At 42.3% G+C, this 24,472-nt stretch overlaps 1 protein-coding gene across 1 annotated transcript; it reads left to right on the plus strand.

Moving 5' to 3' along the window:
• Positions 1–219: 219 nt before the first annotated feature.
• On the plus strand, positions 220–23,664 carry LOC133464870 (galectin-8-like). The gene is made up of 9 exons (XM_061747059.1): positions 220–335; positions 3,103–3,191; positions 4,220–4,427; positions 16,602–16,724; positions 16,822–16,863; positions 17,016–17,042; positions 17,604–17,692; positions 19,606–19,771; positions 21,345–23,664. The coding sequence occupies exons 1-9, from the start codon at positions 297–299 to the stop codon at positions 21,552–21,554; spliced, it is 993 nt and encodes a 330-aa protein (XP_061603043.1). The 5' UTR covers positions 220–296; the 3' UTR covers positions 21,555–23,664.
• The last annotated feature ends 808 nt before the right edge of the window (positions 23,665–24,472 follow it).

Here is a 24,472-nt window from a genome sequence, read left to right on the forward strand (position 1 = left end):
TCTTGATCAGCGCCGTCCGTGATCACGTGATCCGCGGTGACGTCACATGTATCTGTTTAAGTTAATTTCAACGCTTTAAATAAAAAATATAAAAATGTATTAATTATGAACTAGACATTTTGTGCACCTAAACATTGCAATGGTAATGTTTGATCCTTTTTATTATAATTATTATTCTTATCATAATTCTTGATCGGCGCCGTCCGTGACCACGTGACCCGAGGTGACGTCACACGCGGAAGTAAACAGTCAGCAGCTGCAGATAAGCAACTTTTCATGCTTGTTATCCGGCGAAAATGTCGATTTCTCACCCGAGACAAGTGTTTTCTTTCCCGGTAGGTTTCTCACAGTGTTCGTCCCGATTATTGTTTTCATTACGGACTCATTCCCGCGGTTGTTGTTCCGAGTTTAACACTAGTTTTGAATTTGTTTCCTTTTCACTGAGCTGCCACATGTATCTCCACAATGAAAGAATATTTGCAATTAACTTTCTTTTTTTTACATCAATGATAAAGGTTTTTTTTTGGAGTGTAACTGAAAGTGGTAAAACGATCAGAATTAGTATTAATTATTTATTATTGTTATTATTTTATGATATTATTATGATTATTTTTAGCCTTAATTCTTGAACTTTTCATTATTTCATTTGAATTAACTATATTTTATATCAGTGTGCATTGGTCTCCCAGTTTTTTATTTTATATTTAATTTTATTATGCTTATTTTTCAGTCAAAATGTTAAGCAATTTGTATTTCATCTACCTGGAGAAAGGTGCTATAAATAAAATTTGATTGATTGATTAATTAATTAATTACAACGAAGACATGAGACCACGTGATGTTTTATTTCTTTAAAAAATCAAAATTCAACTTCGTAAGTCTCCAATTCGACCTGATTTATATTTAAAAGATCATTAATTAATTAATTAGTGTTTACTATTTTTCTCTCTTGTACATATTCTTTTTCTACTTTTTATATTGCTCTTTTTTATTATTTAACTATTTATTGGTTATTTCTATTTTACATTTTTTGTATAAAGCGTGTGTGTGTTTTGGCTGCACGACTGAATTTCTCCTCTGGGAGATCAATAAAGTCTCATATTCTATTCTAAAACCCTCTGCAGCTAAGCAGTTTCTCAGTCGATCATCACGATCCGCGATTATCGATTATCGATGATCGTTTATCGTTTATCGATCCGGTTGACGAGCATAAAGTGATTAATTTGGCTTCAGGAGGCAGTTTGGACCTCAGACTGCTCAAACCTGCTCATAATACTCAGATTAAAGGTTTCAAATGTTTAATCTAGTCTGTAAATACTCTGTAAAGTAAGTTCTACAAACCATCGATGATTATTATCCCACTAAAGAAACTTTAAAGGAGGATTTGACGTTTCTGCCTTTAGGAAACTGTTGATCGTCTGTTTTACTCGTGTTATTGATCAGCCTGTTCGTTGTGAAGCAACAGCATCATCACACCAGACACTGATTGGTTTATTGGGTTTCCAAAGTCCTGACAGGATCTTGTGATGAACACGAGACACTGCAGCTTTTCAACCAATCAAACTTTATTTATAAAGCATCTTTCATACAATATATGTAGCACAAAGTGCTTTACATGTTTAAAAATTGTACAATTTAAAAAGTTAAAACAGGGCTCAACCCCACTCCCCCCTAATAAAATAAAATAATAAATACTTTTTTAAAAAGTTTAGATAAAACAGAAATAGGAGATAAAATGGTATTAATTAAAAGCAAGATTAAAAAAATGGGTCTTTAGCCCTTTTAAAAAAAAAAATCAACATTCTCTTCAGATTTCCAACCAGCAACAGTTCCAGTTTCTGACTCAGAAACAGAAATAATTAATAATAATTAAAATATAATAAAATAATATAAAAAAATAATACATTAAAATGAAATAATTAATAGAATAGAATATAAAGCCTTTATTGTTATTATAATAATATAATGAGATTAGGCAGCAGCTCCATAAAAGTGCACACGTAAAAGGCTGTAAAAACAAAATAAGAAACAGACAATTTAAATATATTTACACCATGAAAATGAATGAGTGAAAGAATATTGCACAGTATGAGGAGTTTATGAGTTCAGATCTTTATACTCTAGTCTTAACTGTCGATGACATGAAATAATTCAGGTTTGAGTTGTTTTAAAGGTTCCAAGTTGAATAGAATTGAAATTTTATTTCGAACATGGAACAGTAGTGAATACAAAACAATAGTAATCAATAATAAATAAATGTAAATAAGAAAACAAAACCAAAATATAAATAAAATAAAAAAACATGCATCCACCATAATTAACATGTTCGAAAAGGAGTAGGAAGAAATAAAAAAACGTATTAAATCCTACCCCCCATACTATATTATGATCAAAATTAATTTAATTTCTATACAAAAAACAAAAGACCAATATATAAATAGCAATAATTATACATAATAATAATACATCCTCACACCTATATACACATTTATAAATTAATATATCAGTCTCAACAATATACAAAAGAGAAAAGAAACGACTCATAACGGCAAAGCTTAGTTTAAAGTTAATTTTAAGGTCAGAAATTGAGCATTTTCCCAAATCACAAGTTCGTTAAAAGCTGTTTTAATCACCGAGATAAAGTCCAGGTGTGACCAGTCTGAGTCCAGATGTTTGTCCTGCAGCTGCAGATGTTTGTCCTGCAGCTGCAGATGTTTGTCCTGCAGCTGCAGATGTTTGTCCTGCAGCTGCAGATGTTTGTCCTGCAGCTGCAGATGTTTGTCCTGCAGCTGCAGATGTTTGTCCTGGAGCTGCAGATGTTTCCAGATGTTTGTCCTGGAGCTGCAGATGTTTGTCCTGCAGCTGCAGATGTTTGTCCTGCAGCTGCAGATGTTTGTCCTGCAGCTGCAGATGTTTGTCCTGCAGCTGCAGATGTTTGTCCTGCAGCTGCAGATGTTTGTCCTGCAGCTGCAGATGTTTGTCCTGCAGCTGCAGATGTTTGTCCTGGAGCTGCAGATGTTTCCAGATGTTTGTCCTGGAGCTGCAGGTGTCTCCAGATGTTTCCAGATGTTTGTCCTCACGTCCCTGCTCGTGTCTCCACAGTCGGTCCCGTTCGCCGGGACGATCCTGGGGGGTCTGGAGCCCGGGGAGATGGTTCTGATCCAGGGCTCGGTGCCGGCCGACGCCGACAGGTGAGAGTTTGGTTTAGCGCTGGAGCTATCCAATACTTTAGTAATCCAGTATTCTACTGAAAATCCCATCGATTAATCGAGTAATCGGATAAAACATATTTTTGTTTAGTTAAAGAGCAATTATAAATATACATAAGATGTTAGATGTTAATTGACATTACTAAGACTGAATTATATAATCCAGTATTTAAAAACCCTGAACTTACACCAGTCGACCAAATTCACTGATTCACTCAAAAAACTAAGGATCTTACCAAGAAATGTTCTTATTTCTAACCTAAAAATGCCATTACACCTGATAACACACATCACTTAAAAGGTTAGGTGTTTTTCCCACGTGTTTCAATTGAACTTTCATTTGTGTCAAAGTTTAAGTTCTAGTTAAGTTTTAAGTTAAAGTCTTGATAAGATTTTGAGTTTTGGCACTGTTCAAAATAACTGTATTGTAGAACATTAGCCATCAGCGCTACTTGATGTTTTATCCATCAACGACTACAGAGCTAAAACTGAAACCCTCATCACTCTCCAGCTCTGTTTTTTTTACAGATTAAATGCGTTAGCCGCATGGACAGTCATCATAATTAACAGAAACCCAGCCCTCCACAGGGCTAACGTTATGTTAGCAAGGTACCGTAACATTAATCTCATTAATCAGCGCTACGTTAACTTAATTTGACCTTAATTTTACACTGTCTGACAGTGAAGATGCAACAGTGTTGCCTTGGTGTCCAGCTGGAAATGCTCCCACACTTTTGACATTTTCTGCCTTTTCTTTTAGTTAAAACCAAACATATCCGCCTTCTTCCTTTACGTGCTTGGCGTCAGCGCGTTGGTCCGCATTAAACGTAGAAATACCTGCAAAATTAAAGGATTCCTCGAGGCAGAGAAGATTCCTCGATCATTTTTTGTAAAGGAATTACTCGAATTATTGGAGGAATGGTTTCAGCCCTAGTTTGGTTTGCTCAGATCAGATTACTTTGGTAGAGACGTGTCTGAGCCTCTGGTCTCCGTGGCGACGGCGTCTCCAGGTTCCAGGTGGACCTGACCTGCGGCAGCAGCGTGAAGCCGCGGGCCGACGTCCTGTTCCACTTCAACCCGCGGATCAACAAGTCCAGCGTGGTGTGCAACACGCTGACGGCGGAGAAGTGGGGCCGCGAGCAGATCCTGCACACGATGCCCTTCAGGCCCGGGGCCGCATTCGAGCTGCTCATCCTGGCGCTGGAGGACAAGTTCAAGGTCAGAGACCTTTTTATTTTACTGTTTATGCAACACAAAACAGAGTTACATTCTTGGCATAAGACCAGGGGCCTGTACTATGAGGCGGGATTTGGGGTTAGCGAGGTAACTTCAGGTTTAACCCTGGGTTTTCAGGACTACGACGGTGGTTCACTTCTTACCGGGACACATCGCCATGGTAACTTATGCTGAACAGCTAACCTGCTCCGGAGCAGGTTATGTTCCAGATACAGATCGCCGGGTATAAAAGCACCGCCCACTGACCAATCAGCTCTCTTGGAAAATGGCATGCCCTTTCGAAGAGAATCCAGTGGAGCTCGGTGCGCGGATCGTGAGAGGATCCCTCCGAAGAGAACGCGTATTCAGGGACCGCCAAAACCCCTTTGCTTTCCCTGATGAGTAGCCTACCTGTATGAATGATCCAGAAAAAAAGGAAAAAGAGGTGGAGGAGAAAATAAAAAATAAATCAATCAATGAATAAATAAAACAAATCATCACCCAAAATCCGATGTACAGTCAATCCAAAACTAATACCAATTAAATAAATAAATCAAGAAGAAATGAAAAAGAAGATGCATTTGTAAGGGGATAGCAAAAAAGGGATTTTCAATTTCGTCCCTCGAACATTCTGAGAAGTCACTTTAAAATACTAAATACCCCCCTCCTGAAAAAATAAAAAATTAAATAAAATAAATAAAAAAACCCAATTCTTTGGTACAGCATCAGCACAAGTTATCGGTCAACAACAATAGTTATAGAACCAATATATACAGGCTGTCTCAGAAAATTAGAATATTGTGATTTTCTGTAATGCAAACACAAAAACAAAAAAAATTTCATACATTCTGGATTCATTTCAAATCAACTGAAATATTTCAAGCCTTTTATTATTTTAATATTGCTGATCATGGTTTACAGTTTAAGATTAAGATTCCCAGAATATTCAAATATATGTTTATATCCCTATGAACTTACGCATTTATACAGTCAGCGATCTTTTGCCAGCTGTCTTTCCTGCATTTTGCAGCTGCAACTGTGTTGCTTTTTGCCTGTATTATATGCCTATACTCATCATATTTCCGTAAAATTATAGTTTGCTCTTCGCTACTGAAATAAGCGGCTCTGACAGCGGACTTCTCCATGCTTGCGATTGGTCATGCGCTGAAAACACCGCCCCTTTTATGTGCACGCGCTCATATCCAGATTGGAGAAACCTGGGTTGATATACCGAGTTGATAACCACCGTCGTGTGACCGCTTAGCGTGATTGCAATTGTCCGGGTTAGTGAATCTGGATAAGGAAAAGATATCCTGGGTATGTTGAACTTGCTTCGTAGTACAGGCCCCTGGGCTGGTGTAACCCAAGGTTGGCCCGGTGAACAGTGAGCAGGTGAACAAATTAGCCCAATCAGTGTGTGTGTGTGTGTGTGTATATCCGGGTCAGCCTGGGGTCACTTCCTCTTCCTCCATCCACTTGGTGATCAACACTGGGCTCGTGCAACGTGGGCAGACGGCGACTTTAAAGGCACTTTAAAGGCACTTTAAAATGCTAAATATGCAGCTATCAGCGGTCAGGTTTTTTTAGTTGAAACCTTTGAATGGATTTAGACAAGAATCCCTGTTCAATCTTTGATGGCGAACTACCTTGGACTCAATTAAACCTCCACAACTGGTGGATCAACCCTTTTTGAACTGAATGAAGATTACTTGACTCTTGTTCCTTGATCCACTGGACAAAGGACTTTAAAAAAAAAGGAACTCTAAGGATGAGAAACTTCCAAATCTCAGACGTTGAGACTTGTGTGTTTTTATTTTAATTTTGTTTTACTTGTGTGAATTTCAATACAAATCATTATTTTCAAACTTAAGTTGTGTTTGTGGTTTTCATACAAATTGGACTCCTCATTGACATCGTTACAATCTTGGTGAGCTAGCCAGGAGTCCAATTAAATGAAAACCATTTAATTTTGGGTTTGAATAAGTTTTGGAAGAATAATTTTGACTGTTTAAACTTGTGGTTTCAAGTCAATATGGATTTCATCCAGGAATTAGGGGTCAATATATCATGTTCAGTTATAATCAGTGGTGTTACCCACACAGACACAGATGAAGACATTTTTGATTGTTTGAAGAGGTTTGGGTCCATTAAGAAAGTAGCCCCTGTGAATGATTCAAAAAGCAAATACTATAAAAACCTGATCGTTGAGTTTTCACAAGATACTGCTATAGTCGCTTTATATGGAGCCAAATCAGGGCCAAAAGTTTTGCTAATTTGAAAATAAAATTTGAACCTGAAAATTTTTTTTTACAGTTTCAGTTTTATTTTTTTCAGTATCAGATCTTTTTATTTCAGTTTCAAATCTTTTTTTCTTCAGTTTCACGTCTTTTTTTTTCAGTTTCACTTCTTTTTTTTTTCAGTTTCAAATTTTTTTTTCAGGTTCAGACTTTTGGCCCGGATCTGGCGTGGGGGGCGTGGCCTCAACTGTGAGGGGCGTGGCCTCAACTGTGAGGGGCGTGGCATCAACTGAGAGGGGCGTGGCATCATGAGTGACAGCAGAACAGAGAAGGCGGGGGACGTTCCTCAGTCATGTTGTCTTCAGGAAACGTAGGTTGCAGAAGTTATCAGTAAAAGTTGATTCAACACTGTATATACACCATATTCACGTGATTGGCAGTGGAAAAACTGATATTAGTGACACATTTCTGTTTAAAAAGCTGTTTTAGACCGTACTTGGTAGTATGTGGAAGTGGGAAATGTCAAACTTTAAAGTGTGGCTGTTGAACTGTAAAGTCTGGCATAGTTTATTGCTTTTATACTGCGATTGGTGCCAAATACGGTCTAAAACAGCTTTTCAAACAGAAATGTGTCACTAATATCAGTTTTTTCCACTGCCAATCATGTGAATATGGTGTATATACAGTGTTGAATCAAACTTCTACTGATAACTTCTGCAACCTACGTTTCCTGAAGGCAACATGACTGAGGAACGTCCCCCGCCTTCTCTGTTCTGCTGTCACTCATGATTCCACGCCCCTCTCAGTTGATGCCCCGCCCCTCTCAGTTGATGCCACGCCCCTCTCAGTTGATGCCACGCCCCCCACGCCAGATCGGGGCCAAAAGTCTGAACCTGAAAAAAAAATTTGAAACTGAAAAAAATATATGTGAAACTGAAAAAAAATTATGTGAAACTGAAAAAAAAATATGTGAAACTGAAAAAAAAAAGATTTGAAACTGAAAAAAAGATTTGAAACTGAAATAAAAAGATTTGAAACTGAAAAAAAGATCTGATACTGAAAAAAATAAAATTGAAACTGTAAAAAAGAATTTTCAGGTTCAAATTTTATTTTCAAATTAGCAAAACTTTTGGCCCTGATTTGGCTCCATAGCTTTACAGCCACTATTACCCTATGAATACACTTCAGAAGGGATGCCTGAAGTTACATTTATTGTGAAATCCCTAGCTGCTGAATACACAGAAACAGTTGGCACCAGCTACACCACACACTATCTAAAAGAGTTAAAACAACTTGCAAAGTGCAGTGGAAAAAACTTTGAGGAAGTGCTGAAGGATATGATGGACCAAATTGGAGAACAACTGGGAAATGAAAGTGACTCTGAAGAGGAGCCATCAGTACAAATACTGGAACCAACAGCTTCTGCATCTGATCGACAGGGCCCCCGTCCATCAACCACTCCTGTCACATCGAAATGGTCTGTTCCCTTAACTGGAGAAGACTTAACTCCACCTGCAATCTAAAGAGTTGTTGTCAAACATATTGTGAGAAAGGATGATTGTTGGGTTATTTTCGTGTTACCCCTACAAAGAACGAGAACCAGAGACACAATTTCAAAGTTTTCAGCTTTGCAAAGGGGAGAGAGCTAAGAGCACTGAGGTGTCTCCGCTCAACTCCGAATGCGCTTCCCTCTTCAGCTTGAATTTATTCAGTACATGGGCGTACCGTAGATGACCAAATAGTCGCCCGCGCGCAAATACGCGCCTGTGCTCTAATAGCCGCCGGGGGTCCAAGCCCATTTGGCATAATAAACGCCGGTTCAATTAAACGCCCGGGCGACTACCGGTAATAACCTGGTAATAACACTGTATTTGCATTGTATTGTGTACAGTATCGTTCATACTGCTCTGATCAGCTCCGTGTGTCGCCGTTACACAGACAAACTGTCCTTGTATATCAGAGCATGTGAGCGGAGTGAAGCGGCGAGGGGATTCTTTATTATTTTTAATTTTATTTTTTTATATATTAAAATCCCAAAATATCTGTACCGTTTCTGATTGGGTGTGTGCACTGCGAATCATTTTTAGACACAACAAAGAACGCGTACCGCAAAAGTTGTGTCTCGGTGGAGGAACCCGACGTCCCAGCAAAATGAGAAGAGAAAAAAAGAGAAGTGTTCAGAACAGCAGACCGCGCACACACTAAAGGCTGATTTATGGTTCCGTGTTACACCAACGCAGAGCCTACGGTGCAGGGTACGCCGTAAGGCTGATTTATGGTTCCGCGTTACACCAACGCAGAGCCTACGGTGCAGGGTACGCCGTAAGGCTGATTTATGGTTCCGCGTTACACCAACGCAGAGCCTACGGCGTAGGGGACGCGGCGACCCGCACCGTACGTGGAAATGCGCTCTTTTTTTCTGCTATTAAAACATGATTTGTAATGTGAATTTACAAAACTTAAACTACAAATAATAGTTTTTGACGTAACATCAGAGATTGTACATGCTCTCTGTGAAAGGATGAGTCAAATCGGGTCGCAGCTGCTTCAACTGTGATTCCTTCACGAGGAGCGACCAGGATTTCAAACACGCTTGATTTTCTTGCGACCTCACGATTTGTGATCGGGAGCTCGTCGTGAGGTGTTGTGTTGTGTACAGTGTGTACAATTTTAGTTCCAGTGGTACTATGGTGATCTCATATGTTCTTTGTAAGTAATGGTCTGGTGCTGCTCATTGCAAAAATAAATTGTAGCCTGGTGCAAATACCCGCCTGGTTCTTATAAACGCCTGGGGTCCAAGTGGATTTAGCATATTAAACGCCCGGGCTACTAAATGGTCATCTACGGTATTCTTTTTACACATCATGAGTACATTTTTACACAGGAGTTAGGCAAAAGTGCTGAGCTTGTTATTTCGCTTGTTATTCCAGACAAGACCGAAACTATAGCAAAATGTCATACACTTCCTTTTTAGCTAAAATAGCTCCAAAGCTTTTAAGGTCAAACGCGGGTAAATCAGAAGAACAGGATATAAAACTGATTTCACAACAGACATGAGACACAGTACATTTTTCACTTGACTTCAGACTTTAAGGGTCAGCATTTAGTCTGTTTAAAGTGATTATACATGAATTTCTCCAACAATGATGCTAATGCTAATTCTTTGGCTCCACTCAAACTCCGTGCCTTCTCTGGCAAATTCCCCAAGCCTAACAACGAAGCAGATTATGAAACCTGGCGTTCACACATTGAGTTTTACTCGCTGATCCAAGTCTGTCTGCTTTGTATGTTACCAGGCGGATCATTGAAAGCTTGTTTTCTCCTGCAGGGCTGTACAGTGCGACAGTTTTCATCGCATTTGCGAATAAAAATCATCCGGTGCGAAGAGAAATATGTATCCACTCGCATTTGTGCAAGTGAGTTGCGCTGGGGTCATGTTAAAAAAAGTGTGAAAATCAATATGAATGTGTCTTGACTTAATCAGCCTTTCTCAACCGGGGTGTCGTCAAAAAAATTACCTATTCTGACATTTCATATATAAATACCGTATTTTCGCGACCATACGGCCGGGGCGCCGTGTGGAAAGGCTATTAATAATATTAATACATCCATGATCCGACCGCGCCTCGACACGCGGACCAAAATCTTCCTCCGCTCAGAAGAAACTAGTACCGTTTTGCGGTCCCGATCACGGGACTCTAGCAGGGTTTTGAACTCTGAACTTTTAAGTCTGGTGTAGAGTTAAGCCTTATCTTATTAAATTAAACCTTTTTCCGGTCGTGAGTAGGATAAACACGGGGAAACTTCTGCTGAGTTTGAGTGTACTTTACTGTCCGCTCAACAGCGTAGGATTTTAGAACTTCAACACAGCAGCTAGTGCTGTATCACTCCGCCCAATCTAAAACATTAACAACTACAGATAAACTGACTAGTGTCATTATAGTCCCTGATTTACATCAGAGTGAAGAATATATTTATAAAATAATGAACCCTGAATTACCAAAATAACCTTAACAAAAATAAATCTCCTCTTACACTTATAAGGTGAGCATGAATCAATCTTTTTTATGATGTAAAATTGTATTTATTTATTTACTTGTATTTATTTATTTAATTTTAGTTGTTAAATTTCTTGAAAATAAAAAAGTCAAATCCTACATGAGAGAAACTATTCAGTTTGTGTCTAAATATTTGTACTTGTCTGAAACTGAAGATCATAATGCAAACCTGACATTTACTTTTAGTTCAGTTTGTGGAAAATGGTTGGCCTGGCTTTCTCTTTAAAACTTAAACAGTTATAAAGCATTACAAACTGTAACAATAGGGGAAACGTACAGCATTGTTTTGTATTTTGTGTCTTTCAAATAAAAGACCATTTTTTCCAGTCATATGTTCCTCATTCAAGGTTGTTAAAAAAAAACTGCTATAATATCGTATCGTATCGTTATCGTGACCTCAGTATCGTGTATCGTATCGTGAGATTAGTGTATCGTTACACCCCTACTAACTGTCCACCCGGGTGTGCTAGTAAATTTTTATTTGTGCTACTAAAATTTTTAACTTGCTAGCACCAGTGCTACCATTCAAAAAAGTAAGCGTACAGCCCTGTCCAGCAGCTGATGTGGTTAAAGGCCTAGGCACTGATACTTTGATTCATTTCTTGGCTTTGCTGGGTACGACAGACGGTTTGTGAAGGGGTACTCTGCCATTGTCAAGCCCCTTCATGACCTCACATCTGGTTATCCACCTTCACAGAAACACTTGAAACCAACGTTGAAACCTGAAAAATATCTGAACCCCAAAGAACCTTTTGGTGGTCGCTGGACACCAAAGTGCCAGCAAGCTTTTGACACCATCATTGAGAAACTAACTGCTGCCCCAGTTCTAGCATTTGCAAATCCCTAAAAGCCATACATCCTTCATACAGACGCCAGTTCCACTGGTCTGGGAGCTGTGCTCTACCAAGAGCAAGATGGAAAAAACAGAGTTATTGCTTATGCCAGTAGAGGGCTCTCCCGCAGTGAAGCCCGGTATCCAGCCCATAAACTTGAATTCCTTGCCCTTAAATGGGCAGTAACAGAAAAGTTGAAGTACTATCTTACTGTTTCCCCTAGAATGTTTTTCAGGCCCGGTGGTACCCACCGAAAAAACCCTAAACAGACGAGGCGCGTGGGACGGCATATTGGACATGTGACATGCAGCAATATAACAATATTACATGAAAAATCATTGTAGGCCTATATTGCTGAATGATATCACTTCAATGAAATAATAAGATTTAATCTAACCTTTAACCAAAGTGTCATGGGCCTGAAAGGTCTGACCCCATATGAGCATTGAGCATCTTTTCTAGATATTTCAGAGGGATCTCTATGAAAACCCTCTGGTCCTCTTTTAACGGCTGCTTGTGCTGACGGCATATGTGACAAAACATCCCTATTCACAATTGAGATTATATCGGTTATAAATAATTTAAACATTGTAGAAGATTTTTTTCCCCGTTTTGTTATAACAGAGTTACATGCATTTGACTGGGGAAAAAATGAACCTTTAGTGGTTCTACTGGAAAGACAATCTATTGTCTGTGTTATTTTCATCATTATTGCTTACCAAAAAAAATAAACTCAATCAGAACAAAAATTTAAGCTAAACAACAAGCAGAATCTACAGCGTAGAGTACGCGGCGATGTGCAACATACGGTGCGTGTCGCCGCGAACCCTACGCCGTAGGCTCTGAGTGGTTGTACCGCAGAACCATAAATCAGCCTAGACGCTCATACATGGCTGGCACTAGGACCCTGCGGACGCCTGGTGTGTCGTCGGGCTGTGTTTTCCTTCATGCTTCCCTGCAGCGTCTCATGCAAACACAAACACACGGACCTGCAGAAACATTTCTGTATATCATGTTGTCTGTCGCCCGCAATATTTTTTCTTTTTTTTGACGGCGCCATAGTTGGCTAGCTACAAACTCTATACATCCCATAATATAATAATATGCCCGCGCTCTCAGCAGCGGTACTCGCATCGTTAAGGCGGATTTATGGTTCCTCGTTACACCAACGCAGGTCCTACGGCGTAGGGTACGCAGCCAGAGGCCGTACGGTGCACGTCGCGGCGTACCCTGCGGCGTACCCTACGGCGTACCCTACGGCGTAGGCTCTACGTCGATTTAACGCCGAACCATAATTCAGGCTTTACTAGGCAACGAAGCAGGTTGACTCACGTTGCAGAACAGCGCTGCAGAGGCTCCTAAACGTAAATGATCATTGATTTTTTTTTTTTCAGGCCTGGCGGGGGGTCTTGTTGGCCTGGCGGGCCCGCCAGGCCTATATAATGGTAGGGGAAACACTGTATCTTTATGGCAGCCATTTCACAGTTGTAACTGACAGTAACCCCCTTACTTACCTCTTGACATCAGCCAAACTTGATGCCACCAGTTACAGGTGGCTTGCAGCTTTATCCACCTTTTCCTTTGTGATCATGTATCGTGCTGGTAAACAAAGTGCCGACGCTGATGGACTTTCTCGCAGACCACATGGTGATCTCTCAGATGATCTTAAGTCTCAGAAAGAGAGAGAAAGAATATGGAAATTTGCTCATCAACATCTTGCTGATCCTTCTATGGTTTCCATTGACAAACACACTGTCCAAGCCATTTGTGACAGACAGCTCATTTACAGTTCAACCAAAGATGGTCCGCATCACACTAATCTTGCCCTTGTTCAGTCACTTTCAACTTCCAGTGATACACTGCCTGAATAGTTTTGTGTATGATCAGCAGTTTGGATCCTCTGTCATTCCTCAGCTTACAGACACTGAAAGGGCTGCAAAGCAGCGCGCAGACCAAACTATCCAACACGTCATACATCAGTTGGAAATGGGGGAGACGCCACCACCTGCATTGAGGGATGAACTTCCCGAGTTGCCCCTTCTCCTACGAGAAATAAATCGGTTGGAGCTCCGGAACAACATTCTTGTGAGGAGGAGGCAAACAGGACCTCAGTGTACTTACCAACTCGTTCTACCCCAGGAATTCCGGCTACAAGTCCTGACAAGTCTACATGACCATATGGGTCATATGGGGATTGAAAGGACGCTTGACTTGGCCAGAGCCAGATTTTATTGGCCAAGAATGTATAACGATGTGTACAGCAAGATAAAGACATGTGTAAGATGTGTGAAAAGGAAATCATTACCAGAAATAGCTGTACCCCTTGTAAACGTAAGAATAACAAGACCCCTTGAACTTGTCTGCATGGATTTCTTGTCATTGGAACCAGATCAAAGCCGGATCAAAGACATTATTGTGATGACTGATCATTTCACAAAGTATGCAGTGGCTGTTCCCACACCTAAACAAAAGGCCAGAACTGTCACAAAATGCCTATGGGACAATTTCCTTGTTCATTATGGAATTCCTGAAAAACTGCACAGTGACCAAGGACCGGACTTTGAATCTCGTACAATAAGAAGAATTATGTGAAATGGCTGGCATCCACAAAGTCAGGACAACTCCATATCATCCCCAAGGGAATCCAGTTGAACGTTTTAATCGCACACTATTGGACATGCTTGGGACGCTCAGAGATCAGGATAAAACTCATTGGAAGGACTTTGTAAAACCACTTGTACACGCATACAACTGCACAAAGAATGACGTCACTGGATTCTCCCCTTATGAACTCATGTTTGGCCGTCAACCACGATTGCCCGTTGATTTAGCGTTTGGACTACCTGCAACTGATACCCAACATACCTCACATTCTCAATATGTCCAGAATCTCACATCTCATCTGGAGGAGAGTTCTAATTGGTAATGGAAAATGCAGAAAAGGTCATGCACCGCAACAAAATCAGATTCGGCCGACATGTAACTGAATGAAGGGGGGTGGTTTTTCCAGGAAGTGGGTGGTTTTTGCAGGAAGTGGCGTGGTTTTTGCAGGAAGGGGGTGTTTTTGGCAGGAAGTGGGGTGGTTTTTGTAGGAAGTGGGTGGTTTTTGCAGGAAGGGGGATGGTTTTTGCAGGAAGTGGGGTGGTTGTTATTGGAAGTGGGTGGTTTTTTGCAGGAAGTGGGTGGTTTTTATAGGAAGTGGGTGGTTTTTGCAGGAAGTGGGGTGGTTTTTGCAGGAAGTGGGGTGGTTTTTGCAGGAAGTGGGTGGTTTTTGTAGGAAGTGGGGTGGTTTTTGCAGGAAGTGGGTGGTTTTTGCAGGAAGGGGGATGGTTTTTGCAGGAAGTGGGTGGTTTTTGCAGGAAGTGGGTGGTTTTTATAGGAAGTGGGTGGTTTTTGCAGGAAGTGGGATGGTTTTTGCAGGAAGTGGGGTGGTTTTTGCAGGAAGTGGGGTGGTTTTTGCAGGAAGTGGGGTGGTTTTTGTAGGAAGTGGGGTGGTTGTTATTGGAAGTGGGTGGTTTTTTGCAGGAAGTGGGTGGTTTTTATAGGAAGTGGGTGGTTTTTGCAGGAAGTGGGGTGGTTTTTGCAGGAAGGGGGGTGGTTGTTATTGGAAGTGGGTGGTTTTTTGCAGGAAGTGGGTGGTTTTTATAGGAAGTGGGTGGTTTTTGCAGGAAGTGGGGTGGTTTTTGCAGGAAGTGGGTGGTTTTTGCAGGAAGTGGGGTGGTTTTTGCAGGAAGGGGGGTGGTTGTTATTGGAAGTGGGTGGTTTTTTGCAGGAAGTGGGTGGTTTTTATAGGAAGTGGGTGGTTTTTGCAGGAAGGGGGATGGTTTTTGCAGGAAGGGGGATGGTTTTTGCAGGAAGTGGGGTGGTTTTTGTAGGAAGGGGCGTGGTTTTTGCAGGAAGTGGGGTGGTTTTTGCAGGAAGTGGGGTGGTTTTTGCAGGAAGTGGGTGGTTTTTGCAGGAAGGGGGATGGTTTTTGCAGGAAGGGGGATGATTTTTGCAGGAAGTGGGGTGGTTTTTGTAGGAAGGGGCGTGGTTTTTGCAGGAAGGGGGTGGTTTTTGCAGGAAGGGGGTGGTTTTTCCAGGAAGTGGGGTGGTTTTTGCAGGAAGGGGGTGGTTTTTGCAGGAAGGGGGTGGTTTTTGCAGGAGGTGGGTGGTTTTTGCAGGAAGTGGAGTGGTTTTTGCAGGAAGTGGAGAGGTTTTTGCAGGAAGTGGGGTGGTTTTTGCAGGAAGTGGGTGGTTTTTGCAGGAAGTGGGGTGGTTTTTGCAGGAAGTGGGTGGTTTTTGCAGGAAGGGGGTGGGTTTTGCAGGAAGGCGGGTGGGTTTTGCAGGAAGGGGGGTGGTTTTTGCAGGAAGGGGGTGGTTTTTGCAGGAAGTGGGGTGGTTTTTGCAGGAAGGGGGTGGTTTTTGCAGGAAGTGGAGTGGTTTTTGCAGGAAGTGGAGAGGTTTTTGCAGGAAGTGGGGTGGTTTTTGCAGGAAGTGGGGTGGTTTTTATAGGAAGTGGGGTTGTTTTTGCAGGAAGTGGGTGGGTTTTGCAGGAAGGGGGTGGTTTTTATAGGAAGTGGGGTTGTTTTTGCAGGAAGTGGGTGGTTTTTGCAGGAAGTGGGTGGTTTTTGTAGGAAGTGGGGTGGTTTTTGCAGGAAGGGGGTGGGTTTTGCAGGAAGGGGGGTGGGTTTTGCAGGAAGGGGGGTGGTTTTTGCAGGAAGTGGGTGGTTTTTGTAGGAAGTGGGGTGGTTTTTATAGGAAGTGGGTGGTTTTTGCAGGAAGTGGGTGGTTTTTGCAGGAAGGGGGTGGTTTTTGCAGGAAGTGGGTGGTCTTGCAGGAAGTAGGGTGGTTTTTGCAGGAAGTGGAGTGGTTTTTGCAGGAAGTGGAGAGGTTTTTGCAGGAAGTGGGGTGGTTTTTGCAGGAAGTGGGGTGGTTTTTGCAGGAAGTGGAGTGGTTTTTGCAGGAAGTGGGTGGTTTTTGCAGGAAGTGGGTGGTTTTTTACAAGAAGTGGGGTGGTTTTGCAGAAAGTTTTCAGCTCTGGTCCTGAAACCTCTCGTTTGTGTCCAGGTGGCGGTGAACGGTTCCCACCTGTTGGAGTACCAGCACCGGCAGGAGCTGCAGCGGGTCGACACCATTTGCATCTCTGGGAGGGTGGAGGTGCAGGCGGTGGGGGTCGTCCCCCCGGCCGCCGTGAGTCTGGCCTTAATAATAAATAATAATAATCAATTTTATTTATAGAGCGCTCTTAAAAGATCTCAAAGACGCCTCGTGTTCCTGTTTGCTTCAGGTCGACGCCCCTCCTGCTGCCGCCGTGACTCAGGACTCGGAGGTGAACGCCGGCGCCTGAACGCTCCCACTCACCTTACACCTTCTTCAGAAGTTTAATATCTTTGATTTGTCGATGAAATAACTTTTTTATTAACAGCTGAAACCTGATTTTCTGCTCTTGAGATTTTAATTCCTTGTCTTGTCCTATTTCAGACGTTGACGTCGGCGGCGGGCGACTTGGTGAGTTCTGCTGGATTTAGTGTGTTGTTTCCACTGATCCACCTATGAAGAGAAAATCAACTAAAAAAATGTGTGTGTGTGTATTAGATTTGCGCGTAAGTTGCTTGAAGTTATGGACAAAACGATAATCAAGAATTCAAAAAGCCTCCTACACACACATCATTAAATACGCACAAATGGTTTTGAGACTCTTTTCTCCAAGATTCGTACATGGTGCGTTCAAGGACTGGTGAAAAGCTGGGTCATCTGAGTTATTCACATCCGAGACACAAAGTTTTCTAGGTGGCGCTGTTGAGCCATTAGGCCAAGCCCATTAAGGCAAACCATGAAATATCACATTTTTCACCAGGCCTGGCTTGGTGAAAAATTTGGTGACTTTTGTGGCACATTTAGGGGGAAAAAAGGCCCTCATTTCTTCAGAAGAAAAACGAGGAAAACAAAAATTCCTACAGATACAACTGCACTGTCAGTGGTCGGGCCCTAAAAATGATAATCATAATAATGATGATGATGATGATGATGATGATGATGATGATGGTGATGATGATAATCCTCCTGCAGGACGTTCCCTTCAGGGCCCGGCTGGACGGCGGCCTGAGCGTCGGGCGCAGCGTCGTCATCAGAGCCGAGGTCCGGCCCGGCGCCAGCAGGTACGTACCGGTGGTGGGCGGGGCTTAACCGGACCGGAACCACAGGAACCGGCTCGGTTCTGCAGCCAGACCTGGTTCAGGAGGCGACTCGGAGCCGCTGAGGCTCATGTGACCGGTCTGGTCTGGTCCGGTCCAGCTTTTTGCACTGTTTTTCTTTCTTTCCCGTACTGCACTACTTTTTATTTTTCCTTCCACTGTTTATATTTTGTAATTACCGTATTTTCTGGACTATAAGCCGCTACTTTTTTAATAGGTTTTCAACCATGCAGCTTAAACAAAGGTTTCTATTCTGTGTATTTTTCTTTCACCACTAGGGGGCGCTCTAACCGGAATTAGAATCAAAACTAAGACAAAATAAATGCAAAGAAGAATACGCTACTTCTTCTTTAGCAGAGAGAAGTAGAAGCAGATTTCAAACAGATAAATAGATAAATAAATAGCGGTTATTTTCTCTTGGTTCTGTCCCGTTTTAATCAGCAAAGTTGCTGCCGTGTTAAAAGACACTGATAGGAAAGATCTATTTAGGTACAAACATGTACAGATTCAGATTCAGGGAAACTTTATTCATCCCCGAGGGGCAATTCAAGGACAACTAAGCAGCAATACAAGACAGTAAATCCGCTCAGCTGCCGGCCGGTCGACCACAACCAGCAGCGACCCGAAACCGGAACAAAGCAGAGAAAAGGATGACATTGGGGAGGGAGGAGGGAAAAAAAGGCATCCTCAAACTGTGTGTAAATACACAGTGTGAAAGTGCAAAAAAACACCTCAGCACAGAAAGCAGCATGACAAATTTAACATCAACTTCACAAGACATTGAGAATGAGGGAGGTGTGGTTATCAGCAAGTGTGTGTGTAGCGGTAAGTCCGTGAACTTCGCTCAGAGCTGCTCTCAGCCAATGTCTTTGATGTTATCAGATGGCTCAGTCAGTTCTGCAACAGGTCCACAGATGTTCCTGAGAGGGGAGGGTTAGTGGGGGCAGAGCCACTTGTTTACATTCCACCAGGGAGATTGTGACCAGAGCGATCGGCCCAAAAACGCCCTGTCAAGGCCAGATTATAGAATCAACAATTATATTGCAAAAACAGACAGACTCAGTAATTTTCCGTCTGCCTTTAGTCTCTGGTTCATCAATGGCGACTCCAAACAGACAAATTTGTGATCAATTCCCGCCATGCCGAGCTTCCAACTTCTCCAAGGTGTTATCAATCTTGCCAATGAGCTCAAAGACCGCCGCCAGCCTGCGATTCTGTTCAAGAATCGCATCCAGCTTGCGGTTTTGCTCCCCCAACGTTAAAGTCTGAGTGTTGGTCACCTTGCTTGACCCTTCAGCCACGTCCGGCAGCTCTGAGAGGGCCAAAACAGCTGTCGACGACTTACGCGTTTGTCGATAGACCAGGAATCCCCCTTCTCCAATTAGAAGGAATCCTGCTATCATAAATCCAATTATGAAGCATCTTCAACGTCCTCAACAGACAGAATCGCTAAACACAACGGCTTCCAATGTTTCTAGGAATCCATTGTATATCCAGCAAAAAATGTCCCATCGGGGCAGGAGGGCTCCCTTACCCCCTGACTTCTCGTCGCAAAAATGTGGTCAATTGTGCTGAGAGACCAGTTAATCAATTCCATGATTGTAGAGTTTCGGAGGAGTGAAAAGAAGAGACTCTGAAGACGAGACAGGACAAAAGCAGTAGCAGGGCAGATAGAGAAGGGAGAGGAGCAGAAAAGCGTCCGCCTTCACCGAGAGCCGGAAGAAGAATTTACAGTTCAAAATCCTTCTGTACATGTAGTAAATATCTAATCTAACATAAATATCTGCGGCTTGCAGATCTTTTTTCTTTAAATAGAGCGGATGCGGCTTATAGTCCAGAAAATACGGTATATATTATATATATCCTTTCTCCTGCAGCTTCTGCGTGAACCTGAGCCCGGCGTCCGGCAGCAGCATCGCTCTTCACCTCAACCCTCGTCTGAATAAAAAGGTCTTCGTCAGGAACTCCTTCCTGTCCGGCTGCTGGGGCCCCGAGGAGACCCGGCTCGCCGGCTTCCCCTTCACGCCGGGCCGGTACTTCGAGGTGACCTCCGACCCAAAACCGCAGAAATATGTGCCACTAGAAACTGGATTTGAATCATTTATATTTGAATTTGAATTGCTCAACTTGAATAATTGCATTTAAAAAACTGAATCCGAATCACATAATTTGAATTTGTATCAAGGCTGATTTATGGTTCCGCGTTACACCAACGCGTACCCTACGCTGTAGGGAAATGTTTCTACAAAACGGCAAGATATAAATCAACACTTTTTACACAGAATGGAGAAAACACAATAGGTTTCTAAATATCTAGCTCCCATTGGTCGTTTATATCGTTGAAAAAAGATAGAGGTTATAGTTGGCTACGTGAAAAGGAGTTCTTTGTATCTGCACTCGATTGCTCTTTCTCCGGAGGACCCGGATGTCTGGCACAGTAACTCCAGTGAATTGAAATTGAATTGCAAGAACTGAATTTGAATTGTGAGAGCTGAATTTGAAAGTATAAAGAGAGTTGAATTTTCAGTCAGGATCAAATACAGTTTCAGAACAATTGAATTCAATTTCATGATGTGACATTCAGTTTCAAGCTTATAGAAATTCAGTTCCAAACTAATAAATTCAATTTCAAATTATGTGTTTCAGATTCAGTTTTTTAATGCAATTATTCAAGTTGAGCAATTCAAATTCAAATATAAATTAAAGCTGCAAGCAGCGCTGAACGGGACCTCGCGCGTGCAATTTCCACCAATTGAAGTCAATGACTCAAAACCGAGTCTGATGACACCACCCACGACTCTCTATGTCAAATCATTCAAACGTTATAGCAGAAAATAGGGACAGCCAATCAGAAGAAGGGGCGGGGCTATTTTTCACCAATTAATGGTCAAGGACTCAATACCGAGTCCGATGACACCACCCACGACTCTTTATGTCAAACCATTCAAAAGTTATAGCAGAATCACATGTCGGCCAATCATTAGCGTTGAAGTTTGACGCGGCGCCACGGCCACGCCGTTTAACGAAAACTCACAATTTTGATAACTTTTCATGGTTAACGTCTTTTGTGTCTCCTGAGCGAGTTTTATGAACGGACGATCCTGCTAGGAGGAGTTCGTTAAAGTACGACACGTGAAAATGGCATAAATTGCGCCAAAATTACACGATTAATTCAAAATGGCCGACTTCTTGTTGGGTTTGGGCCATGGCGCCAAAATTTTTCTTTAAGTTGCGACAAGATACAGGTGTGTACCGATTTTCGTGCATGTTCGTCAAACTGTATTGTGGGGCTCGAGGCACAAAGTTTCCTAGTGGGCGCTGTTGAGCCGTTAGGCCACGCCCCTTTTTGACACTATTAGAATACGTAATTTTTCGCCACATGGGAAGTGCGTGCCAAGTTTCACAACTTTTCATGTAAGTTATGCACCTCAAAAACGCGATTGTTTTCGGAGAAAATAATAATAATGTTTACGATTTCAATAGGGCTTTGCACAAACCTCGCTGGTGCTCGGTCCCTAATTATTCAAATTCAGTTTCTAGTGGCACATATTTCTGCCCATAACTTTGCTTTAGTGTTGTTGTGGTTCCGGGTCTGAACATGGTTCTGACCCGACAGATGATCGTGCTGTGCGACCCGCACCACTTCCGCGTGGCCGTGAACGGGGACCACCAGGTGGACTACCAGTACCGGGTCCAGGACCTGAGCAGCATCGACCAGGTGGAGGTTCTGGGGGACCTGGTCCTGACGGAGGTCCGGGTGGTGCGGACCGGCAAGACCGGCAAGACCGGCAAGACCGGCCAGACCTCCGGGCCGCCGGCGCTGTGAGGCGCCGCCGCGGCCCGTCTACTGACCGTCTACCAACAAGTCTACCAATCCGTAGACCAACTGGTCTATGATCCCATCTACAAACTAGTCTACGAACCGTCTACAAACTAGTCTCCCAATCCGTCCACGAATCGGTCTACGATCCCGTCTACCAACCCGTCTACCGAAAAGTCTACCGACTGTCTACCAACCGTCTACGAACTAGTATCCCAATCCGTCTACGAATCGGTCTACTAACGCGTCTAGGAACTGTCTAGGAACTGTCCACCAACCGGTCCACCAACCGGTCTACCAACCGGTCTACCAACCGTCTACAAACTAGTGTACGAACCGTTTACAAACTAGTCTACGAACCCGTAGAACAACTGGTCTATGATCCCATCTACAAACTAGTCTCCCAATCCGTCCACGAATCGGTCTACGATCCCGTCTACCGAAAAGTCTACCGACTGTCTACCAACCGTCTACGAACTAGTATCCCAATCCGTCTACGAATCGGTCTACTAACGCGTCTAGGATCTGTCTAGGAACCGTCCAGGAACCGTCCACCAACCGTCTACGATCTAGTCTACGAACCGTCTACGAACCAGTCTACGAACCGTCTACGAACCAGTCTACGAACCAGTCTACGAACCGTCTACGAACCAGTCTACGAACCAGTCTACGAACCAGTCTACGAACCGTCTACGAACCGTCTACGAACCGTCTACGAACCAGTCTACGAACCAGTCTACGAACCGTCTACGAACCAGTCTACGAACCAGTCTACGAACCGTCTACGAACCAGTCTACGAACCGTCTACGAACCGTCTACGAACCGTCCACCAACCGTCTACGAACCGTCTACGAACCGTCTACGAACCGTCTACGAACCGTCTACGAACCGTCTACGAACCAGTCTACGAACCGTCTACGAACCGTCTACGAACCGTCTACGAACCGTCCAAGTTTTTAAATGTTTTTTCTGTGTGAAGTGGGGTCGGGGGTCGGGGGTCACCTCGAATCATCAATCATCTGATCACCTGATTATTGATCACCGTGGGATTGATTATCGGACAGAAACAACCTCAGATCCACCGCAGCATCTGAACCAGGTTCAGGTCTGGACTTTAACCAGGTTGGTCCAGAACCTGGTGTTTGGATCCACTTCCTGTCACATGACCCGGTTTACGTTATTCCAAAAAGGTAAAAAAACTGAATAAATGTACTAAACATAGAAGCAAACAGGATGTAATGTTTCTGTTTCAGGACAAACGTCCTCATGTGTCTCTAGAGGACTTCATGGTCCACCAGGGACTGCAGACGTCCCTAGAAACCGCCGTCCCACCTGGACCCGTCCGTCTTCTCAGATCCTGCAGAAGCTTTAAGGGGGAACAAGTTAATGAAGCGTTTCCAAATGTTACAATCCAGATGTTAGATTCTTTTTTTGATGCTTTCACACAGAAAAGGACTAGAAGAGGATCAACTCCTGCACAAATGTTGGTTTCTTTTTCAGTTTTGATTTCCAACTCTGAAAACGGTGTTTCAACCAGATCGACCCAGAAAACCCTCGGTCTCACGTTTAACGGTTAAGAACTTGAACAGAAACAAACGTCCAGTTCCTGAAACATTCCTTTATTAACAAGGTCGTGTTGAGGTTTTAAACTCAGGGCCAACTTGAACCCTAAAGTGTTCCTTATGTTTCCTGCTGAAATATACCCATATAAAACCTAATATACCGAGATATAAAACCTTTTAAATATACTGATATAAAACCTTTAATATACCGAGATATAAAACCTTTTAACTTGCCGATTCTGTCAGACAAGAATATTTAGCTCTAGTAGCCGACCTGTTACGTCAGTTAAGATAAATGTTTGTCTGCAGCTTCTGTTTTAATGTTTTCTCCAGGTTTTTGTAAGCGAGCTGAGGTTTGAACACGGGACACGAGAGTTTTAGATGTTTGTATGAAATCATGGAGCTGCATATTTACAGAAAGTATTTTAATATATATTAACGAACTGCTTCGTGATGTCAATGTGATTGATTATTGGAATCATATGCAATGGTTTTGCAGCCTGAAATACACAAGTCATGACATCTGTCCTTTAAAGAACAAATAAATACCTATAAAAACTGTATATACTGTTTATATTATTTTTTACTTTTACCCCTTCCCTGCATGTGTGTTGAGTTTCTGCTGTTGCACAAAGTGAATTTCCCCATTGAGGGAGAAATTAAGGACAATCTTATCGGTCCGGTCGGTCTGTACTCTAAATACCTATAAAAACCGTCTAAACCAGGAGTCGGAAACCCAAGATGTTGAAAGATCCATATTGGACCAAAAACACAAATGTCTGGAGCTGCAAAAAATGAAAAGTCTTGTATCAGAATTAGAATGAAGGAACACATGCTGCATGTTTCTATATTAGTTAGAACTGGGGAAAAGTCAAAATTTTGTGAAGTCAAAATGTCAATACAAGTCGAAATGTCAATATAAGTCGAAAAAAAGTTGAAATGCCAAGAATCAAAATTTTGTGAAAGTCGAAATTTTGTCAAAAAAGTAGAAATTGTGGCAAAAAAAGTAGAAATTTTGTGAAAAAAAGTAGAAATTTTGTGAAGCCAAAATCATGAGAAAAAAAGTCAAAATCAAAAAAGGGAAAAAAAAAAAAAAAAAAAAAAAAGTCAAACTACTAGCTAAAGAGGGTTGCTGAGCCCTGATCTAAACTGTCAGATAATCAATAACCAAACACCAAAACAGTGAAAGTTTCTCCTTCTTGGAGACTTTATTACAAATACATTGTAATAAAATAAATACAAATCAGCCTGTACATAAAAACGTTTAAAAAAAAGATTTGATTTACAAAAAAAAGCCCCAGAGGAGCTTCAGTGCCGAGTGTTCATGTAGTTTAACTCCCAGGATGCACTGGGGCAGAGGT

This window comes from Cololabis saira, chromosome 18, assembly GCF_033807715.1.
Source record: "Cololabis saira isolate AMF1-May2022 chromosome 18, fColSai1.1, whole genome shotgun sequence".
NCBI classification, from domain to species: domain Eukaryota; kingdom Metazoa; phylum Chordata; class Actinopteri; order Beloniformes; family Belonidae; genus Cololabis; species Cololabis saira.

Excerpts from the sequence above, each read along its gene's own strand:
- LOC133464870 (XM_061747059.1), top strand. The coding sequence starts at position 297 with ATGTCGATTTCTCACCCGAGACAAGTGTTTTCTTTCCCG. Across the intron at positions 336-3,102 it reads GACAAGTGTTTTCTTTCCCG|TCGGTCCCGTTCGCCGGGAC; the intron begins GTAGGTTTCTCA and ends GTGTCTCCACAG. Across the intron at positions 16,725-16,821 it reads GGGTCGTCCCCCCGGCCGCC|GTCGACGCCCCTCCTGCTGC; the intron begins GTGAGTCTGGCC and ends TGTTTGCTTCAG.